Raw genomic sequence first — 21754 nt, forward strand, 5'->3', positions numbered from 1 at the left:
GTATTCTTATAATTGTTACCTTTTTCTTTTACCCTTGGCTTTGTGTGTTCATGTTCTGTTGTTTTGTATACTTCATCTGTTCGTATGTTGTATACTCATTGTTTGTTAAATAAAGTTAAAAAAAAACTCTCCTGCAAGTTTTTCAAAAGTTAGTGATGGTAAATTTGATTCTTTTTACTGAATCGAGTTTGAATAGTCACTCACCAAAGTGAATCGGGTTTCTTGAGTCATTTGAGTCACTGAGTCAGTTGACCAGAGAGTGGAAAAAATGTACATTTTCACTCAAACTTAATTTGTTTCTCTTTTCATGTAAATCCTACTGCTAAGATGAGTGATTGAAAAAGAAAAACAACTATTTTTATAGAGCAAAAAAGAGCAAAAAAAAGTTTTCTAAAGAGAACATTTATTTTATTTATTTTTATGTTATTTTATTAGTTTTTTCCTCAAATGTGTCAAATATATATTTTCTCATCTAAATGTCCGCTGAGCTGTGTGCCCCGGGTCGGTAATGCTCCTTGACATTGGTTGCCAACCAAGAAGAAGAAGAAGAAGCTGTGAGCCAGGAGGGAGGGGGTGAGATTCGTTCATGCTACGATTCAGCACAGGAAGGGAGGGGGTGAGTGAGTGAGTGATTCGTTCATGCTACGATTCAGCACAGGATGGGAGTAACTCAGATGTGCTGTTAGCATGTTAGCAGAGCGATGCTAGTGTGAACTGAGGAGCTATTGTCTTGATGTGAGCTTTCTACAGTGAGTCAGTTGGGCTTGTGAATCATGATTCAGAGTCAGTAAAGTGATTCTTGAGTATTGAGTATTCATGATTCGTGCACCACTATCAAAAGTGGATAAAAGCACAAACATTCGTTTGTTTGTCCCTCCAGAGCTGTGAATGTTTTGTTTTTTTAATCCTATCAGCCACTTGAATTTAAACAATTTTCACATTTTTAAAATATACCAGAACTAAACTAAGCAACATTTAACACTCTTCTGATGCTCATGTTCCCCGTAGATGCTACATTTGAAAGCTAGTGGTCTACTCAGAACAAAGAGGAAATAAAGTTGGTGCAAGTTTTCATCCAGCTTCTTCTTTATTTTCAAGGAGTAAAACCCTGAAAATGAATGCATACTGTGCCTTTATGAGACAATCATGTGCTAAATTATTACAGTTTTTTTAAGAAACTGACCAACTCTAACTTCAAACTTTCCTAAATGCTTTAACTGGTCAGCAAAGTGTAGCCATGTCATTTTTCAGAATCAGAATCAGCATACTTTATTAATCATAAATTACATTTATTTAATCATATTATAATAATAAGATAATAAGATGACTGAGAACCTTCACAGACAATAACATGATTTGACTTAACCTCCTAGGACCTGGCGTTCACATATGTGGACATCACATTTTGGGTTGTTTAGACCAAAATACTCAATTTTGCTCTACAAGAGCCTGGTATCCGCATACGAAGACATTATACTGCTACTGTTCTATCGAAATTTTAAACGAATATCCTCATATGAATAAAAGAAAATTCTGATAATTCTTTGTTTTTACATTCATCAGGTCCCAATCTGCCCAAATATCAAAGAGAAATTAAAAATGCATGCTGTGGAAGAGTTCAGATCTTAGGAGGTTAAAGCTCTTTATTTTTAAAATAATTTTATACTTCCCCTCCGTGGATTGCAAACGTATTGTGATGGAGGAGTTTGTGTGTCCCAGGATCCTAGGGGCTATGTTGCCAGGAGCAAAATCCACAGATGGGCTTTCCCAAGGCTGTGGTTCAGTGGCAAGATGAAGAGGGATTCAAAAACCCCTATGGGGCGAGGCACTTCAACAGTCATGTGGGCAGCAAGAGAGAGCTGGGGAAACGGGAACGGGAGAAATGGTGTCAAACTGAAGAGAGGAGCCAAACTTTCAACTGATCACAGCCTGATGATGAGTGGTCCAAAAAGCTTCCATTGTGGTGGTCTCAGAATCTAATCGCTGCTTTTTGTGGATGATGTGGCTTTGTCATGTGAAGGCCTCCAGTTCACACCAGAGGATTCACAGCCAAGTGTGAAGCATCAGGACTGAGAATTAGCACCCCTAAGTCTGAGGCCATGGTTCTCAGCTGGAAAAGGGCAGAATGCCCCAAGCGGAGGGATCTCGTTCACAAATGAGGTGAGGGGCAGCGGGAAATTGGCAGATGGATTGGGACCCTGCAGTGCCAATTTACCAATTGATCCATGTTTCTAGTCTCATCTATGGTTATAGAATTTGGGTAGTGACTAAAAGAATGAAAAATTAGCTTTTTTTGAAGTGTTGCTGATCTCTCCCTTAGAGACAGGGTGAGTAGTTTATAGCCTTTTTCCATTAGTACCTACTCAGGTTGGCTCGGCACGGCTCGACATGGTTTTTAGGATTTTCCATTAGGTGACAGTACCTGGTACCAGTTACTTCTTTAGTACCTACTTGACTGGTTTTCCAAGTGAACTGAAAATGTGATATCAACATGCCACTGATTGGCTAATTAGTGGCATCACTTGCACTGTAAAAAAAATCCAAAAGTACAGTACAATCTACAGTATAAATGTAAAGGAATTTTCCGTATTAGTCATTTACAGGTATTTTTCTGAATTTCTCAACTACTGCAATGCATTTTGGGAAAAAGAACCCCAAAAGGAGGGAAAAGTCAGAGTAAGAGCAGCCATTACACTTCTTTTAGACTTCATCTGGATTTTGGACTCTGGAGTTGGAGAAACTGCCTTCACATTTCTGTGGTAAATATTTAAACTCATATGTTCTTTTATTAAAATAATGTTTTTCAAAAGACTCCGTGTTTTTATTTAGAAAGAATTGTTAATTTATTTGTTAACTGGTTTCTGCTGTCTCCAGACAAGTCAGGAACATTTTGCTGACTCATTTTTAAAATAATCGTTGTTTAAGTTTAACATGACTTAAGCTTTATTAAGTCAAACACAGAAAAGTGAGAACTTCATGGTTCTACTAATGTACAGAGAGGAAGAAATTATTTTAGGATTCTAATAAGTACTATATCACCTGTGTTTTACAATTGGCTCTACTGTACACTTTAAAGGGTTTCAGGCAAAGTTACACTTACCCTAGTTTGTCTCAGACCTTCCTGGCTGACGCTAACAAATGCTAATGTTAGCCTCTGTTTTGGGCTGCTAAAGTAAAGAGTTTTAGCTAGCTGACCAGCATAGATTAATTTGGTGGTTAACAGACTGTAGTGGTAAAATTATTGAAAGTATAGTTTCACCTCAGCACATTTACAATTATGTCTATTTTGTAGCACATAAAAATGTTTAGTTAATATTTGCAGACAGACACATTTCCCCTGTAACTGTGTTTTTACTCCAACATATACTAATAATTATTACTAAAAAAATTCAATAATAAATCAATAATAACTATATCTTGACTGAAGTATATTGTAAGCGCAATGCTGGTGTGCAGGAGCTTTATGTCTTTTGGGGGATGCTGACATATTATAAACTGTTATGTCTATATCAAGCTTTTAGCCAAATATAAGCAGAGATATTTGTATCTTTCTTAAAAATTCAGATCCTTAGAGATTTTTTGAGAAATGCATCAAGAGCTACTTGCTTCACTACTTGAAGCACTCTAAATCCTGCAGTGTAAAAATATCACTTATTTCACCTGTGATCACACACTTTGGTTTTCCAGTGCAGAGCAATGAAAAGGAAAGACTTCCCCCAGTGAAAAAAAGATGAAGATACAAGGTGGTGATGATCCAGAGCAGCTGGTCTCAGGAAATGAAGAAAAACCCTGATCACCTTCTCTACAGAAACAAGGTGAGTTCAATGTTGTGGTTGATTTAGTTTTTCAAGGTATTTATGTCACTTTGATTATAAACTGCATATGTTGCAACAGAATGCTGCTATGTGTATGCAATTCCACGTGAATTATTATTCTTTGTAGGGCTGTGTGATATGTCATCCCAATATAAGACATATCTCTCCTGATAACGATATATATCACAAAATAGTGCCATTTCTGTAAATTCTATGAATCTCGGGCAACTCAACTTGTGTGAAGTGTTTCCAGCTGGGCGTCGTGTAGCTGGAGTCGAGTGTTTTGACCGATGCATGAAACTATACACTTTTAGACATGAGTTTAAACGGCCGCCATTCTTTGTGAGTATTTATTACACGGCGTGCTGCGAGGAAAAGCCTGTTCTAACGTTTGAGTCTAAGGTTTATTTTGAGCACCTGATGACTCTTTTTTTGCTTTTCATTCGTAAACTCTCTTGAAACTCTTTCATGTGATTCTTGTGTAGGTGGTTAAAGAGGTTTGTCATGTTTGAGTGGTGGTGGGGACCAGTTTGTGGCATAATTTGCATAGTACAGTTTTCTGGGGCGTGTCAAACTTTTCATAACCAAACCATGTCCATGCTACAGAGGTAGCCCCTCGTTTAGCAATAAGGCCCTCGATTTGTTTTGACTGGTCCTTCAGTTTGGAGCTAGCTGGTTCTGCCTCATCCTCGCTGGTCATGCTGGTATTCTCTGTGCCTGCATCCGCGTGGTGACTGTAAGCGCCATTTATAGTTACTTGATGTTTTTATTTTTTATTATTGAAAAGTCTCAACAGAAACTTGAGCTTTATTGTGAAAGGTTTATGTAGAAAATAAACAAGCGGACGGCGGAGCCACACGATGGTTTTACTGTCATTGTTGGTAACGATAGTATGCATAGAAACAGTCGCTTGTCCGTCCATAGTCTGGTTATTTTAAGTATAAGAGAAGGAGAGAACTTTAAGAAAGTAATATAGCCACTACAGTGACCATCACAACCATGAAAAAATATTGCTGTAAACAGTTTATTTTGCAACAAACGATAGGGTATAATATGAAACGATAGACATTTTAAGGTAAAAAAAAGAATAAATATACAAACTTTTTAAAAATATCTTTTTGTTCCTCTTTTTTTCCTCAGAATAAATTGCGACTAGTCTCAATGACTGAGATGGAGGAGCAACACAGTGACACGTTAACCCCGACTGCTGCAGTTCCTGTATGAACTGAGCAACTCTGAAAATCCAAGGAAAAGCTGAGTGTACTTTATTTAAAGCTCAGCTGGGCAGATTCTTAATCATTAAACTATCTATACGTGATAAAAAGCTGTGTATTGTAAGTGTATATGGTCCAAATGTTGATGATCCCTCATTCTTTCACGGTTTTTTCAGTGCACTCTCTGAACACTTAGATGGCACACTTGTTCTTGGCGGTGACCTCAACCTTGGACTAAATGAAGACATGGATAGGCTCAATACAGCGGGAACTCAGCGTAATTGGCAGTCCACAAATATAATCAAACAGTATATGAGCGACTTTGGTCTTTGCGATGCATGGCGCTCCCTTCACCCCACCAGTAAGGAATATACTTTTTTCTCACATGTCCATCACTCCTACTCTCGTCTGGATTATTTTTTGGTCAGCAGCTCACTGCTGAACGACATTTCAGACACTGAGATTCACCCTATAGCTGTCAGCGATCATGGTCCTGTATCTTTAACACTAATGCACAAGAATAATACTACGCCAAGAAAAAACTGGAGATTTAATATATCACTACTTAAAGATGAAGACTTTATTAAATATTTTAAAAAAGAGTGGACTTCATATTTGAACTATAATGACACTCCCGAAACATCAGCTTCTGTTCTATGGGAAGCAGGGAAAGCTGTGATGAGAGGTAAAATAATTTCTTTCTCATCACATAAAAAGAAAAAAGAAAACAAAAATATTCAGGAATTAGAAAAAAACATCAAATCACTAGAAGAAGCCTACGCGTCCCACCAAGATCAGGAAACACTGAACAAAATACGCAAAACAAAACTAGAATTAAATGAGATAATTGATAAAAAAACAAAATTCTTAGTACAAAGACTACGCCTACAAAATTATGAACATGGTAATAAATCCGGTCAATTTCTAGCAAACCAGCTAAAAATAAATAAAGAAAAAACAACTATATGTGCTGTTCAAGATTCATCTGGGAACACAATATATGATCCGATACAAATAAACAACATTTTCAGGGATTTCTATAAAACGTTGTATTCACCACAAATAAACCCGTCTAAAAAAGAAATTGATCAGTTTTTGGACAACATAACTCTTCCAAAATTATTGGACACTCAAGCAATGACACTGGATTCACCACTGACACCAGGTGAACTCCAGGAAGCCCTGATAAGTATGCCCAATAATAAGGCTCCAGGTCCAGACGGCTTTCCTGCAGAATTCTACAAAGAATTCTGGTCGATTCTAGCACCAGTTTTCTACAGAACATTGTTGGAAATTAAAGAAAAGGGCAGACTTCCATCAAATACGAATTCTGCAAACATTAATCTCCTGCTAAAACCAGGCAAAGACCCTGTATATCCCTCAAGCTATCGTCCAATATCCCTTATAAATGTAGACCTTAAAATAATCTGCAAAGCTCTCTCAAAGAGACTGGAGAAAATAACCCCCCTCTTAATTCATCCTGACCAAACTGGTTTCATAAAAGGTCGGCACTCATCAACAAATACACGTAGATTACTTAATTTGATAGACTACTCATACAGTAAAAACCTAGAAACTACAATATTCTCTTTAGACGCAGAAAAAGCATTTGACAGAGTTAACTGGAAATTTCTATTTGCAACTTTACACAAATTTGGTTTTGGATCCTCTTTCATAAACTGGTTAAAAATATTATATAATTCCCCAACAGCTTGTGTCAGAACAAATGACCAGACATCCTCCAGCTTCTGTCTCTTGAGGGGCACCAGGCAGGGATGCCCACTCTCCCCTTCACTATTTGCAATTTTTATTGAACCACTAGCAGCAGCAATTAGACAGAATTCAGTAATTAAGGGCATAAAATGCAAGAACGTGGAACATAAAATCAGCCTTTATGCGGATGATGTGTTACTCTTTCTCCAAAATTCACAAACCAATATCTCTGGGGTGATTGAATTGATAAACTCTTTTGCAAGAATATCAGATTACTCAATTAACTGGTCAAAATCTACAGTCCTACCGATTAATTGCTCCTTCCATAATTCCTCTTCTACACCACTGCAATCGGGAAATATAAAATATTTAGGTATTAATGTTTCTCCCAAGCTTGCAGATCTAACTAAATTAAACCATATCCCACTTTTAAAGAAGGTAGAAGATGATCTGGCTAGATGGAAATGTCTACCCATATCACTCATGGGAAGGGTTGCCGCTATAAAAATGATGGTCTTACCAAAAATAAATTATTTATTCTCAATGATCCCAACTAAACCGCCACAAGATTGGTTCAGATCTCTAGATTCATGTATGTCCAAATTCCTTTGGAAAAATAAACCCCCACGTATAAGCTTAAAAACACTACAAAAGACCAAGGATAAAGGAGGATTAGAACTGCCTAACTTTCAGCACTACTTCTTAGCCAACAGGCTTCAGTTTATCTCAGGATGGCTAAAACACACCCTCTTAGATGAACCTTGGCTAGATGTAGAACAAGCACTCTGCAATAATCTAGAGATCTCAGACCTACCATTTATCAGCTCAAACATCCAACGACATGAATGCTTTAAAAGCATCAACATCAGCTCTTCTCTGACAGCATGGTGGGAGTTTCTAAAATTGACGGCGTCTTCATTAATCCCATGCAAACGTACACCTATCTGGAACAACCCTGACATATTACAAAACAATAATATGATAAACTTTTCAGATTGGAGTGGTAAAGGAATCAAATATTTAGAACATATACTAGAAGGAACAGAATTTATTTCATTTGACGGACTAGTTACACAATATGGGATCAACAAGAAAAGATTTTTAGAATATCAACAAATTAAATCCATAGTAAAAAAGAAATTTAAACCGGGTCAAGTTGAACTACAAACACCACCAAGTGTGGTTCAATTTCTTACTCTTAAACCCCCCAAATTACTATCCAAAATATACAGAATGCTTTCTAAAACAGATGAATCAATATCACTTCCTATTGCAAAATGGGAAGCGGATTTATCAGTTAACTTAGACCTAAACTTCTGGTCTCAGACTTGCTTAAAAACCTTTCATCTAATTAGAAATCCCAGTCTTCAATTAATTCAATACAAAATATTACATAGAGTGCACTATACAGGTCATCGGATGTTCAAGATGGGCTTTACGTCTACCAACAACTGCTCACACTGCCAAACCAATTCACCGGACAATTATATCCACGCTCTTTGGTTCTGTCCACCAGTTCAGAAGTTTTGGCGCGAGATATGTGAAGACTTATCGAAGTGTCTGAAATGTAACATTCCAACTTCCCCCTTAGTGTGTTTGTTGGGCAGCTTAGATAATGTCACTTCAGAAAAGAATATCGCCCATATGGTTTTCACTGCCCTATGCATAGCCAAGAAAACAGTCCTCATGAACTGGAAAAATAAAAATAATCTTAATTCTAACCAATATAGAAATTATCTATTAGATTACATTAGTCTTGACACAGCCTCTGCCACCACATTAGATCAATTGCTCTGGGCCCCTTTTATCAGCTCCATCACCTAGTGGGGGTGGGGGGTCATAGTTAGGTCCCGCCTTCACTGTTGTGATTGGTGAGGGGGTAGGGACAGGCTTAGGGCGTCGGGGGGTTCCCCGGAGGCATCTTCCTTGGGGGGCTCAACCCGGGGTAGCGGTCATGTCCGGTTAGGGGCTCTGTTGGCTCTCCGGTGACTGTTTCCTCGCGGCTGCGTGCAGCGGGGCTAGGGGAGGGTCTGTGCTGACGGACGTGGGTTACTGACCTGGTAGCCTGGCTGCCCCTGGGTGGGTCCGGGATGGGCGTGAGGTTCTGGGGGCGCTCCGTCTCTGGGCTGGGACCCGGACCGGGCCTCCGGGGCTTGGGTCCTGGTTGGTGTGTTGCCGGGGTTGTGGGCGGGTGGGTGCATGGGGGCCCAGCCCTGGAGCAGGGTGCCGCCGGTGCGTCGAGCCACCTGGGGGGCTCTTCAACTGGTGGGGGAGATTGTCACATCTTGCAGGAGCTTTCCTCTCCTCAGGAGCTCCCTCTGCAGGAGGGGGAGATACAGGAGAGGTGGAGGAAGATCTCAGCCTGGGTGTTTATTGTCTTATGTAGTCTGGAAGATGAGTGGATGGTGGGGTGGGTGCAGTTTTCTCTGTGGTGGGGTTGGGTGGACTGTCCCGGGCTCTGTGGGGCCGGGCGGCGCTGCTGCACTGGGCCCGGTCTGGATGGGCCTGGGCCCCCTTCCCTGGCGGGTCGCGGAGTATGGGGGTGCCTACTGGGGTCAGCGGGGGAGCTGGCCCCAGGGAGGGGTCACTTGCCCCTCCCTTCCTTCCCTCCCCATCTCCAGCTGCCTCCCTCTTCCCGCTCCACCACAACCACCCACACATGCAGGGCCTTGGAGTAGGGGTATGTCACCAGGGTGCAGAGGAGGCTACCCCCCCCCCCCCCCCCCTCTGTCCCCTTCTGGCTGCCTCTGCCTCAATTCTATCCCACAACTTAGACATTCACATTACTCACACTCTCATTACACATACATATAGGATCTTGGGGGTGGGCACGATACACGGAGTCCAAAGTACCCAAAGTACCATCAGGGTGTACACCCCACCCCTGGCATCGTTGCCCACCTCTCAATTTTAAATACACGTAGACATTGAGGGCTAGCAGGAGGGACCATGCGCTTACCTGCTGCTCTCTGGCAGGTAGCTCCATGCCCTCCTGGGTTTTAAATGCACCTTAGAACACACATGCATCAACATTACAATGAGCGGGTGGAGGGAGGTTTGGAGTCTTCTCTCACCCCCATTCTCTGCGACCTGCTGGAGCGGGGGGGCTAGGAGGAGGAGTTGGCCGTCCGACTGCGGTCTGGGGTGTGGGGCCTCCCTGCTGCTGCGGAGTCGGGGCGGTCTGCCTCCCCCCACCGCAGGGAAAAGGGAAACACCACCTGGGTCTGGGTGCAGTTCCCCCCTCCAGGGGCGGGGGCACCTAGACCCGGTTTGTAGAGTACGCTTGGGGAGTGTGATCGTGTGTACAACGTCTCTTTATGTCTGTCTCCACGTTGGTTGAGTGTGGAGTAAGTGCATATGAGAGCATGAGGGGGGGGAATGGATGTTTGTGTCTGTGTGTGCCTGTATGTCTGTGTCTATATGTCAGGCTGGGTATCAGACGCCACCTCTCTGGGGACATCTCAGGCCCTCCAAGGTTTGGAGGCCTATCTCCCCCTACCACCACTTTCCCTGCCAGTGGCGGACCCCCTCAGACATCGGTGCGTTGGTGGTTCTTTGTGTCCGGGGATGGGCGTCCAGGTACACACCGGCTCACTCCTTGGCGGCCGCTTATCGGGGCCTGGAGCCTGGGGCTCGCTCGGGCCACTTCGGAGGTGGGGTGCCCCCGGCCTCTCGGCCTGGGGCTCGGTCACTCAGGCGCAGCTGGCTGCCGGCGGAGCTCACGGGCGCGTCACTGCAACTCCCCCTGGCTTCTGCTCCGCGGCTGCTGAGTGAGCCCTCATCTGGGACTCTCCTCAGCTCTTTCCGGGACAGTGGCGCGGCTGCCCCTCTGTTGGTCTTCCTTGGTCTCTTGTGTTCTGGGGGCCTCTGGATGTCTGGAGTTTTGATCTCCTCCATACCTGCTTCATGCCCTGGAGGACGGGGCTGTGGCCCCCCCACACCCTCTAGCAGATCATTACATGAAGGAACCTTTTAAAAACAAGCGCGTCCATGCTCACAGGTGTACACACGGGTGATCACACCCACAAACTACACCCTTTTTGGCTCCTACCTCAAAGCACACTGTGTTCTGTTGATCTTATGTGCTGCACAATAATGTTTAACATTTAGTATTTACTGTCATATTCCCATATATCATTGTGATGTTGTTTATTCTATTACTCTTGTTCTCTTCTGCTTGCTTTCTTTTTTCTTTCTCAGCAGGTGATCCAGGTGATTGATATATGCATTTTTTTTTCTCTGCCCGTTCTGTTGGTTTTTGTCTTTTGCCCTTCTCCCCCGTCCCTCTTCTCAGCTGTTTCTCTTTCCCTCTTTCTTTCTCCCCTTCTTTCCCCCAGTCAAGTCTGTCCCGTATTCAGTAAGTGAAAATAAAATAAACAATAAAAGGTGAATCAAATGGACCATTACGGCAAGGCTGGGATGGTCAGTTTGGTAAAGTAAATCCGTTGGGCATCTTTCTTTGCCTTTAGACAATAATTCTGATGCAAAAGAGCCAAACGGGACAGGCAGGAAAAAAAAAAAAAAAAAGCTCAGCTGGAACTTGATGAACTAACCTGCAGGCTGCATTCAGGGCTTTGTCACACTGGTATATGAAGCGTGGTACCAAGAGAAATTGTGCACACATAACATGTCACTTTATGCTTGCTCTTCTCCAGCTTCTGGTGTCACTTTGCAGTCATTTGTTTTATTATTGTCTTATTTGATGCAATTTAGGTTCTGTGCGTACAAGCAGAGGTTTTTGCTTGGGAAGTAACCGTGACCTCGTTTTCAGAGCCTTGTCTAACATTTAATTGTCATGAAATATGACTTTTTCCTCTACTTAAACAGCTAAGAGCATTTGAACTCAGTGGAGAAAAAGGTGTGCATTAAGGATTTTGAACTATGATGTTTAAGTGTTGTCACTGCTGAAGATTATGGACACAGATCCTTATTCACTACGCTGCTGTTTACAGTTTAACTCTTCATCAGGAAAAGCACTTCTACTTGTACTTTGCTCCTCACTGTCTTTGAAAAGCAAGAGCTGTCAAAACAATTCCAGTAAATGCACTTTTATCTTTAAGTTTGGAACAGTAATCTGTCTTAATCTATTTTGTGTTTTAGTTTTCATATGGGGAAAAGTCCTGTGGTTATCCATCCGTCCTGTTCTAATAAACCCAAATTTCAGGAACACCTTTAGATCTGTTCAGTTTTATTCATGTGGCACCACTTAAACAGTCAACAAATTTTGATTCAAAGTATGTCATGTTGTAAGGTAAAGACCCCAAAGAGTTCATCTCGGACAAATGTTCACACAAATGTGTTTGGCTATAACTGACTACATGTGTATACTCAGTGTTGGGGAGTAACGGAGTACATGTACATACATACATGACGCTCTCTCTGCGACTGTGTGTTTCCTGGTGAGAGAGCGCCTTTTTGTTGTTGTGCTAAGCTAACAGGCAGAATGCTACAGGCATTGCCCTAAAGCAGGGGTGCTCAATACGTCGATCGCGATCGACCAGTCGATCGCAAAGGTAATATTGGTAGATCGCATGGCATTAAAAAAAATAGATGCCAGCCTATCATCCATCCCGTCACTTGATTGATACAGGGAAGCCAGTCAGATGACAGCAGATTTTTTCTGACGCTTAGGTCGCTGCGCATGCGCAAACAGCGGCGCGAAGTGTAGTAAAACTGACAAGCTAGTCAGCGAGTTAACTCCAATTTTTAGCTCTCGGTTTTTTCTCTTAAACCTGGCCGTCAGCAGCTACTGTCCGGACTATGCATCCCTGGCTGATTCAATTCAGTGCAAGTCATCAGAGTAAACTCAGGTAATGACAAAAAATTTACATAGTTAATTGTGTTGTGAAATATTGGATATTGCGGTTATGCATGTATATACATTGTAGATATAAAGAATCCTCAATATATTTATAAATAAGTATATGTTTTGGATTTTTGTAGTGGGTAGATCATTTTGACTTGGTCATTTTATAAGTAGCTCACATGCAGAAAAAGTGTGAGCACCCCTGCCCTAAAGCATGCAGCCTGATGAGCAGTGTAGTCCGTGCTGCAGGGAGAATGGACTGCTATACCTGTTATGTGTCTGTGAGCGCGAGGAGGGAGAGAAAGGAAAATTACGAGTTGTCACCGAGCACAAACGGGAGCTGGAAGCATGTAAATATAATAATAACCACTGCAGCCAAGAAGAGAGCCTGACGAGCCCAGCTGTAAGTAAGCTATTAAGACTCGACTGTACACCGTGTTCCTGTTTTCCTCCAAAAACAATAAGTTCCGTTGGAGCAGCCTTTCAACGCCTCTCTCTGTCTCTCACTAGCAAAGTCGACCCAGACAACAAAGTAAAGCTATTTTTCAGCTACAAGCCCGACACGAACCCGACGTATTAGCCAGAGGTCCCTTTACTACGGTTCGGAGCCGCGGACCTTCAGTAATACTAATAAATCACACAGCAATAGTACATTCATGTAGCTGTAAACAGCATGATAATATATTAAGTAATCCAAAGCTGAATGAATGTATGTAAACACATTTACATGAGGGCAAACAGATTTCAAGGAAATAAAAATGCTCAAATTTGAAAGCTTGTGAGTTACTTTGCTCATGTATCAGCTGTTTAGTGTTTTATGACGAGATGGATTCTGTTGTTCTATCTTAGTATAGTTTTTGAGTTGAGGAGGATAAAAGAGTATCTAACATTAATTGTACCAATGTTGTTGTGTACTAAGCACAGATTAATTTAAAAAGTTTTAATTTATGAATTTTTGAGCAGATGGTGCACTTGGTTGTAATTGCATAAAAATGTACGTGTAAGGATATAAAAACCATATTTAATGAGTTACAGTGAAAAGAAGTGCTATGAAATAGTAATATAAACAGAAATTTCAATTTTTCTATGAATGGAAAATATCAGTTAATGATACAGAAAATATACTGTGAACGGAATTTTCTGTTTTATAGCTGAAGGAAACGTCCGTAAATAGTACAGAGAGTATACTGTAAATCTACAGAATTTTCCGTTTTATCATTTACAGAAAACTCCGTCAAACCTCCGTAAAAACCCCCAAAATGTACTGGCAGAAAATTACAAGGACATTTTTTGTCTTTCTATGGATTTTTTTCTCCTTCAAGAAATTCAAAACGGCCCCACAGACATTAGTGTAATGGAAAACAGGTCATGCCGAGTCTGACCGCCTCGAGTCGCATTAAGCCGATCTGAGCAGGTACTAATGGAAAAAAGGCTTCAGTAACTCAGGAGGGGCACAGTGTAGAGCTGTAACTTCTCCCCATTGAAGGGAGCTAGCTGAAGTGGTTTAGGCATCTTACTAAGATGCCTCCTGGGTGAGGTGTTCCAGCGATGTCCAACCAGGAAGATGTTCTAGGGCAGATCCACACAGTAGAGAGATTACAGCCCTTTTAATCAAAGTTTCCGACATTTTGTTTCAAAAGGAATAAATGCAAAAAAGATGCACAACTTGTCACAAAACTAATTTAAGGTTAAACTCCGTAATTCCTTTTATACTGTCTTGGCTAATTGGGATATTATTAATATTATTAGTAATAACTGTGTTTTTGCACTGTGCTAAGTGTGGAGTGAAAAGGTCCTACTTTAGTTTATTTTACAAGGTAATCTGACTGCTCATGGTAAAGGAGACCCAACCAATCACAGCAGATGGCCCCGCCCCTCCCTTAGCCTGGTTCTGTTGGAGGTTTCTTCCTGTTAAAAGGGAGTTTTTCCTTCCCACTGTCGCCAAAGTGCTTGCTCATAGGGGGTCATGTGATTGTTGGGTTTTTCTCTGTCTGTATTATTGTAGGGTCGACCTTAGTGCCTTGACTGCTGTCATGATTTGGCGCTGTGTAAATAAAATTGATTTGAATTGGATATACATATATAGTCTAGGGAAAAACTGACATGCCAGTTTCATTGATTCAAAGACATTCAACTGCTATATTTAGTTTGAAAAAAAGACATAAACAAATCAAAGAATTAATACAGGTTTATTCTGAAAAACATCCAACATTTTAAATTGAGTATCTCATATTTTCTTTGGGAGGACAAGCTCAACCCTAAAAGAGAGGGAAACATAGACCACAAGCAGGCAGGAGAAACTGAAAGTATGCCCAAGCTGCTAAATATCACAGAGCTGTTGTAAGTATAAATAAGTTAAACACTTAAGAACATAAACAGTTTAGGTAAAAAAAAAAAAGAAGAAGAAGAAGAAAAAATGTTTTATGGTTTGCCTTAATGCCTGCATTAAGAAAACTGAGGGATGGACTCCACCTGAGGCGTGCTTATAATTTGATGAGGGCTGCATGTTCACTAAATACAACCTAAATCTTTGACTTGGTTATGAAGTTCCAGTCTTATCTGGCTAATTTTTCTTTACCTGAGGATGCTGTTAAAATCCATAGATATATAATTTCAGATTTGACCATGTGGAAGAAATCCCACATTTATCACAGAATGCTTTATCCAAATTTGGTACACATGCTATCAATTTACAAAAACACAACCTAGTTGAAAATGCCTCATACCATTCTGCTTTTAACACCTACTTCTTACCCCTTCATTGTGCTGTACCAGTTCATTAATGGTTCATTAATGCTCAATTTCCACCAAAAAATGGTGAAAATGCCATTTTTACCATCACTGACACTGAATGAAATCAAATTCCTTAATCCTGAAAATTTCAAGACTGGCTACAGCCCCATTAAAACCTCAGCTAGCATTCATGTAAAAGTATGAAAACTTCAAACCAGCATCACTTTAACCCCATCTTATGGTATAACCTGCTTTATATGCACATTCACTCTGTCCCTTCGTCCACTCACCCTATTCAAAGTCTTCAGTGGCATCTGATTGCTATGTCTCAACTTTTCAACATAACACCGAGCTAAACCCAGACAACATAATCCACCACTTATCCCACTGAAGGTAACCTCAGACAGATCATATATTTTCCACGTTCTTGAACTTATCAAGCACTGAGTCACAAGGCCAGCTGACTTTGGAGGGTATGAGGAGACTAAGGTAAGCATTTCTCTGTGCTCTCAATATTCTCCAATGGGGGAGAGAAGACAAAAAAACCTTAGGTTAACGTTATTAAATCCTTTCATGTATATCTGAAAACCAGAATGTATTATTTTGTTTTACCTGAAGCAAGGGGAAACAGAGGATGGACTCTCTGTGAAGTTTTGGTTAAAAATGAGTCCTTCATCATTTTAAGTTAAGGCATCATTTGGATCCCGAGGCCTTAACTTAAAAATAACGTACGACTTCCTCAAGTCTCTTTTCGTTGTTTGAGTTTTTGTTCTTTTTATTTTAATTTAAACTATCATTTCTTAGCAACAACATTACTTCAAAACATCATGTAAAATGTTACAAACTCGTGGCTTTCAATGTACAAAAAGAAGAGTTTTCTAATTTTATGTCAATCTCGACACAACTGCTAACAATGAGAAGAAAGAAAGGCAGGAACAAAGAGTTTTCTTGGTTATAATAATTATAATGAAAACGTTGACTGTACTAACTTTAAAATACATTGGAAACTGAAATAAACTTTCAGCTGCAAAAAATAAAAAAAATATGTTGCCTGGTAACAGGACATAAGTTAATCCACAGTCAATGTATTTAACCCAGGAAGTGGATTTAAAAAAAAAAAAACTAAAATAAAATAACAACAAATGCAATAAAAATAATAACATTAATAAAAGAACATGTGGAAAATAAATCCATCAAAGTCCTCAAACATCCCAAATTTCTGGACACATTTTGTACTTTTAAACTCTAGAAAAGCACAGCAGCCGCTGCTGCTTCATAAGAAAGCTGAAAGCTGAACAAAAGCGAGTACATATACAGAAGTGAGAAGTAATATAAAAAGTAAACATCATGACTTTCGCACAAACAAAAATGATAACAAAACAAACAAAAAACATACCATTTCATCACGCAGTAACAGGACACGGGATGCTAGACTGCATTTAGGTTTTATTGTCCTTTTCTGATAAGGAATATCTGGGTGACAGATCTGGATGGATGGGTTATATAACTGTTATGGATCAGACAGATGCTCACTGTCCGATGAAAACCACATATCTCCAATATATAGAATATATCTTTTATGAACCAAGAGAAGAAGAAAAAATCCCAGATTTCGGAGATACATCTGATTCATTAGACGGCGACCTCTTTTTAAAAAAATCGTTCATACAGGCGACATTTGGTTTGAAAATCTGAAAAGTCCTATGAGGACACAGATCCTTTGTGTGCTCCTGCTGGGGTCCGCAGCAGGAGCACTATGATGACATGGTTTTGAATCACCCTGTTATTCCAAATCGACGCACTGTAACGATTGCTCTGATGATAGACGGGCCACGTGGGGAACAACAACGAGCGTAGGCAGGCCTGTGTTTGGTTTCATGCATCTAAAGAAAGGCCAAGACTGATTGTATCCCAATCAATGAAACCCTTGGAAGACAAAAGACACACGGACTGACCAACCCTCTCCAGAAAAACACAATTTTCCCAGTTGCTTCCAGAGCCACTGATACTGTAGCATATTTGTTGTTGTCTTACCTTCAGATTGTTGCTACATTACCTGTTATTTCACCGTCACAGGTATCTTATGATAGTGATGTTTTCATAGATAATTACCATTACAGTACAGCAAATGCTGTTAAACCCTAGAGCCTGGCAAAATTATCTTAAAAAAAAAAAAAAAGTAAATGCAAGTAAAGTTTCCCTCTTCTTTTATTCCCCCCTCCCCTCCGCCCCCCCCCCCCCTCCCCTTTCCAGCAAAGTGAACTTTGGTCTCAGAAAACAGCAGGCTTTAGGACGTGAGCTAGGTATAATAGGGGTAAACAAGGGCATGCTAACAAATATTAAGTGTTACACAACACTGAACAATGCAGAAACCTTTTTTTAAAATTATTTAAATTTTTTCCAACACCTTTGATGCTGGTAAGCTGTGACCTCAGGCCACAACAAACTCTCTTTAACTGCTTCTTTCAGCTTCTGCCCTCCCTCCCCCGTAATGACATTAAAGCCCTCTGACAACCACTCTTGCTCTATTTTAACAGTAATAGTAATAGAAAATACATTTTGGTATGCAAAACTAGCCCTATCCATCGATTTTCTTTCAGACCTGGACAAAAAATATTAAAGCTTTTAAATCTGAATGACATCCGTGAAAGCCGTGTCACATCTACAATATCCTGTAACATTAACTGCTCGTGTTCAACATTTAAATATTCATATAACTACTTTTTGCCCAGGTCCTTTGTGTCCTCGGCCCTTTTTTCGAGGGTTTTTATTCACTTTCAATTCAATCAATTTTCATCTACATTCAAATATTGAAAACAACAAAACGAGTCGCATGTAGAAATGATCACGCGAAACCTTCATCGTTAGAAACAACTGATCTACAACTGCAGTTTCATTCAACTCTTTTTCAGTTGATTGCATTGAAAGTGAATGGACAGCCGGCACGGGTTCTCTACTCTTCCTCCTTGCATAACTTCCTCCTCCTCCTCAGCGCATCTTGTGTTCCATGTCAGCGTTGGCCATGTTTGAGCCAGGGCTGGGGTCCTGCTGTCGTCTGGACTGGTGAGAGAGAGGGATAAAAGGATGGAAGAGGGGGAAAGAGAAGAGCATGTTAAGACGACAGGAGGAAAGAGATGGCAAGGAAGGGATGAGAGAGAAAAAAGACAATAAATTGAGTACAGATTTTCACATGTTAACAAATGTAAGGATTTCTCCAGTCTGGGGCGAACTTCAAAATAATGCCAATGCCCACAGACTCCCAAATTAAAACAGAAGTAAACATATTTACAGCCTTTCACTACGACCACTGTGAGAGCAAAGTTTTCTTTATAAATCTTCTTTAACACTTAATTAAGGCTTAACGTTAGGAGTTCACCTTCATCGCTGCTAATTCCAGTCACAGAGACGTCTCAGTAAACATTTGTGTTGTTGGTGATTTATGCAATCATCTAATGCAGTGACATGCCAGAGGCTCCAATTAACTTATAATAGTGTTTTATGTAGCACTAATTACAAGGCATGTGTCTGCATACTGGACCCATACAGTCTATGATTGCAGCTCGCTAACATTATGTGATAACTCAGCCGCTCTCATCCAAATATGGCCACCTCTGACCCGCCCCCAGCACCATGGCAACAGCAAACATGCCAAGCTTCACTTGAGGTAAGAATCTTTACACAGAGTCTGATTTTCATGTTGAAAAGACTCTACACACACACAGAATTACAAAAGAAAGTTGCAATACCCCAAACTGCCATTAGAGGTACTCAGAGAGCTTCATTACAGCACGACTGTGCTGCTGTTTATACACTTTACCGATGTTGATATTTTAGTTGAGGTAACTGGCAGACAGGCAGGAGAGGCAGAGAGATAAACTGGCTGACGCAGACAAACACACTAACAAAGCAGATTATTGGGTCGAGAGACGAGGCCTTTAAAAATATGTGGGTTTAGTGTCCGCGTGTTTGTTGCGCCGTAGCATGGTCTCTTGGTGTAAAAACCAAAAAACCTGTGGTTGTAGGTTTACATTTAAGTGATAGCTGGGGGAGTTTAGCAGGGGTCAACTGAGAGCAAGAAGGGGGAGAGGTGAAGCAGAGAGCAGAGCAGACAGAAATGCAGACAGAGATAGTAAAGGGTTGCTTAGTTCAAGAGGAATGTAGTTTGTGTCATCTCAGTGACTCACGATAATAGCAGCATACACACACACACACACACACACACACACACACACTATGTCATGCTACCATTTTAACTCCTCTTAGCCAGACTGACTCCAGGCCCTGTCAGTCTCCTCTGGAAAGCTTTCTGTTGTTCTATCAACGCTGCAACCATCAAATATTAATGCGTGGCTCATTTAGACTGACTTGCATCAAAGCTGAGTTAATTGATCACACAGCACCATCTGTGCCATGTGCGTATGTACTCCCCAGAAAATGTCATATTGGATTATTCTGTCGCTTTTTTCAGAGCCAATCGGAGAAACCCAAAGAAAACTGGGATACTGAGGCAAAAGGTTTGGGTTGAACTCGATAGCTATTACAGATAAACCATCGTGACTATGACAGTCTCGTGTTTTAGATGCAAGATGATGTAAAACATTAAGAATAATAAGCACCTTTAACAACGGAGCACATAATGTAAGTATTTGTGTTTTGCGTTTACTTGGCCAGCTGTTTACTTACAGAGTTGTGATGCAACTTGCTTCCAGTACCTGCTTGTTGGTAGTTAAAAACCAGTTACAATCATAGTTACTGCTATGAAGCAAAGGTCATTTTCAGAAATGCTCTCACTGAATCTGCTCTGAGAAGAGCACCGGGTACGATGTGATGCTTGTTTACGTGTGTGTGTGTGTGATAAGGAAGAAGACTGCTAATTGTACTTTTGAAATGTGTTGTTTTGGTGCTCACATTATTTGGCTGAGGACATGTTGCTGCTCTGTGTTCTCAGTGGTCAAATTGAAAAATGAAAAACAAACAAACTGTTCCCTCTAACATTAACAGCACGTAGCAGTTAAATATGTGACTAAACACACCTTCGTTTATCCAAAATCTCAGGAAACAAGCAAGATTTTAATCAGACAGCGAGAGCTTGAGCGAGTGTTTGTCTCTGCAGAAGGGAGTGGTCCTCAGTAATCATAAGGCCAGAAGAGCTCTCTGTATTGATCCACGTAAAGATGCGAGCCTTCTGTACCACTATAGGCTGCTTAACCACAATTCAATAGTGTGTCAAGTGTGCACACGTGCGTGTTTGTGTGTGTGTGTCTTGATAAACTTGGAGCAAATGTGCTGTATCTGCGAGTTTGTGCATGTGTGCCTGTACAGTATTTGTGTGTGTGTGTAAGTCAAAGCAGGGGGTCTGATGGCAATCAATACTAATGATATATTAATGCTTTTAGTGGCAGCTCATCATTCACCACCAAATCTCTCTGCTCTTGGAGTGCACGTGTGACTGTGTGTGAATGCACTTGTCTAGCTATCCTAGTGGGGACCCGATTGAGTTTTAAACCGCTGACGTGAGGACATCGTAGCGAAGGGGACCCTCGGCCAGTCGTCACATTTTCACACGTCGGGTGTAGGTTTGCCTTAAAGTGAGAATAGAGGTTAGGCTTTCACTGAGGCCGGTGCAACAGATGTGCTCATGAGCAAATCGCATGTTTAGGTTTTGCTATCACTCACCCGGTACGTAAGGCTAAACAGGCCGACTGCATAAAGAGGCTTTTGGTTGGCTCGATTCACTCTGCTTTTGAAACTAAATTCTACTTGTTTGAACTGATCTGAAACAACAGCAGAATAACTGTCCCTCTTATCAGTAAACACAATCACAAACACACAACCACCTGGACTGACAGCATCAGCTAAGCGTGGGGTTTTTGGCAGCGTGTTTATATTTTGGAAAATCACATTTGTGCACGGAAGAAAACCGGATGTTTGTCAGTTCTGTGGCGCTCCTGCTCTTGTCCCATTAGTCTGCTGTACATTAGCTCATTTTATCACATAATGTAACCGGACTGGGAGATGGATCAGCGTGCGTCAGGATTTCACAGGATCCCGATTCCCACTGTTCAATTAGAGTGTCCAGTACATCCAAAGTGTCAGAGCTCCGATCGATTCACTCAAACAGAAGTCAGCACTGAGTGTTTGGACGGCGCATGTGTAAAATAATATTATTTGTGCAGGAGCAGCAAAGGGCGAGCACTCACAGGGATAGCTAAACACACCACGTGTGTGTATGCATGCAGTATTAAAAATGCATCTATTGCTTATACATCCATCATTGTGACAGGCACCCTTTGACCTTGAGTAACTGGAATATCGCTGCGTTTGGATGAAAAATGCTGTGTCTCCCAAAATGACTGGTCTTTTATATTCAATCAGCATTCACAGGAGAAAAAAGACGTCAACGTTTTGCTGCTGATCTATTTGAAAACTTCTCAACCCAAAGTTGGAGCAACATAATTTTCTTAACCTACTAA

The 21754-nt window shown here is 41.0% G+C and overlaps 1 protein-coding gene across 4 annotated transcripts in view; it reads right to left on the reverse strand.

Annotated features, from left to right (window-relative positions):
• Positions 1-17504: 17504 nt before the first annotated feature.
• The window catches only part of cbfb (core-binding factor subunit beta), a 28747-nt gene continuing 24497 nt past the window's right edge, over positions 17505-21754 (reverse strand). Inside the window, exon 6 of one of the 4 annotated variants that reach the window (XM_085461111.1) lies at positions 17505-18336. In XM_085461111.1, the coding sequence (XP_085317237.1) occupies positions 18292-18336 (45 nt within the window). In that variant the 3' untranslated portion in view covers positions 17505-18291. Of the gene's footprint in view, positions 18342-21754 lie in introns of all 4 variants that reach the window. The other 3 variants (XM_085461110.1, XM_085461114.1, XM_085461113.1) reach the window with 3 other exon arrangements.

Source organism: Copadichromis virginalis, linkage group LG7, assembly GCF_057382275.1.
Source record: "Copadichromis virginalis isolate Kocher_CV1m ecotype Utaka linkage group LG7, C_Virginalis_male_GT1.1, whole genome shotgun sequence".
Lineage (NCBI taxonomy): Eukaryota > Metazoa > Chordata > Actinopteri > Cichliformes > Cichlidae > Copadichromis > Copadichromis virginalis.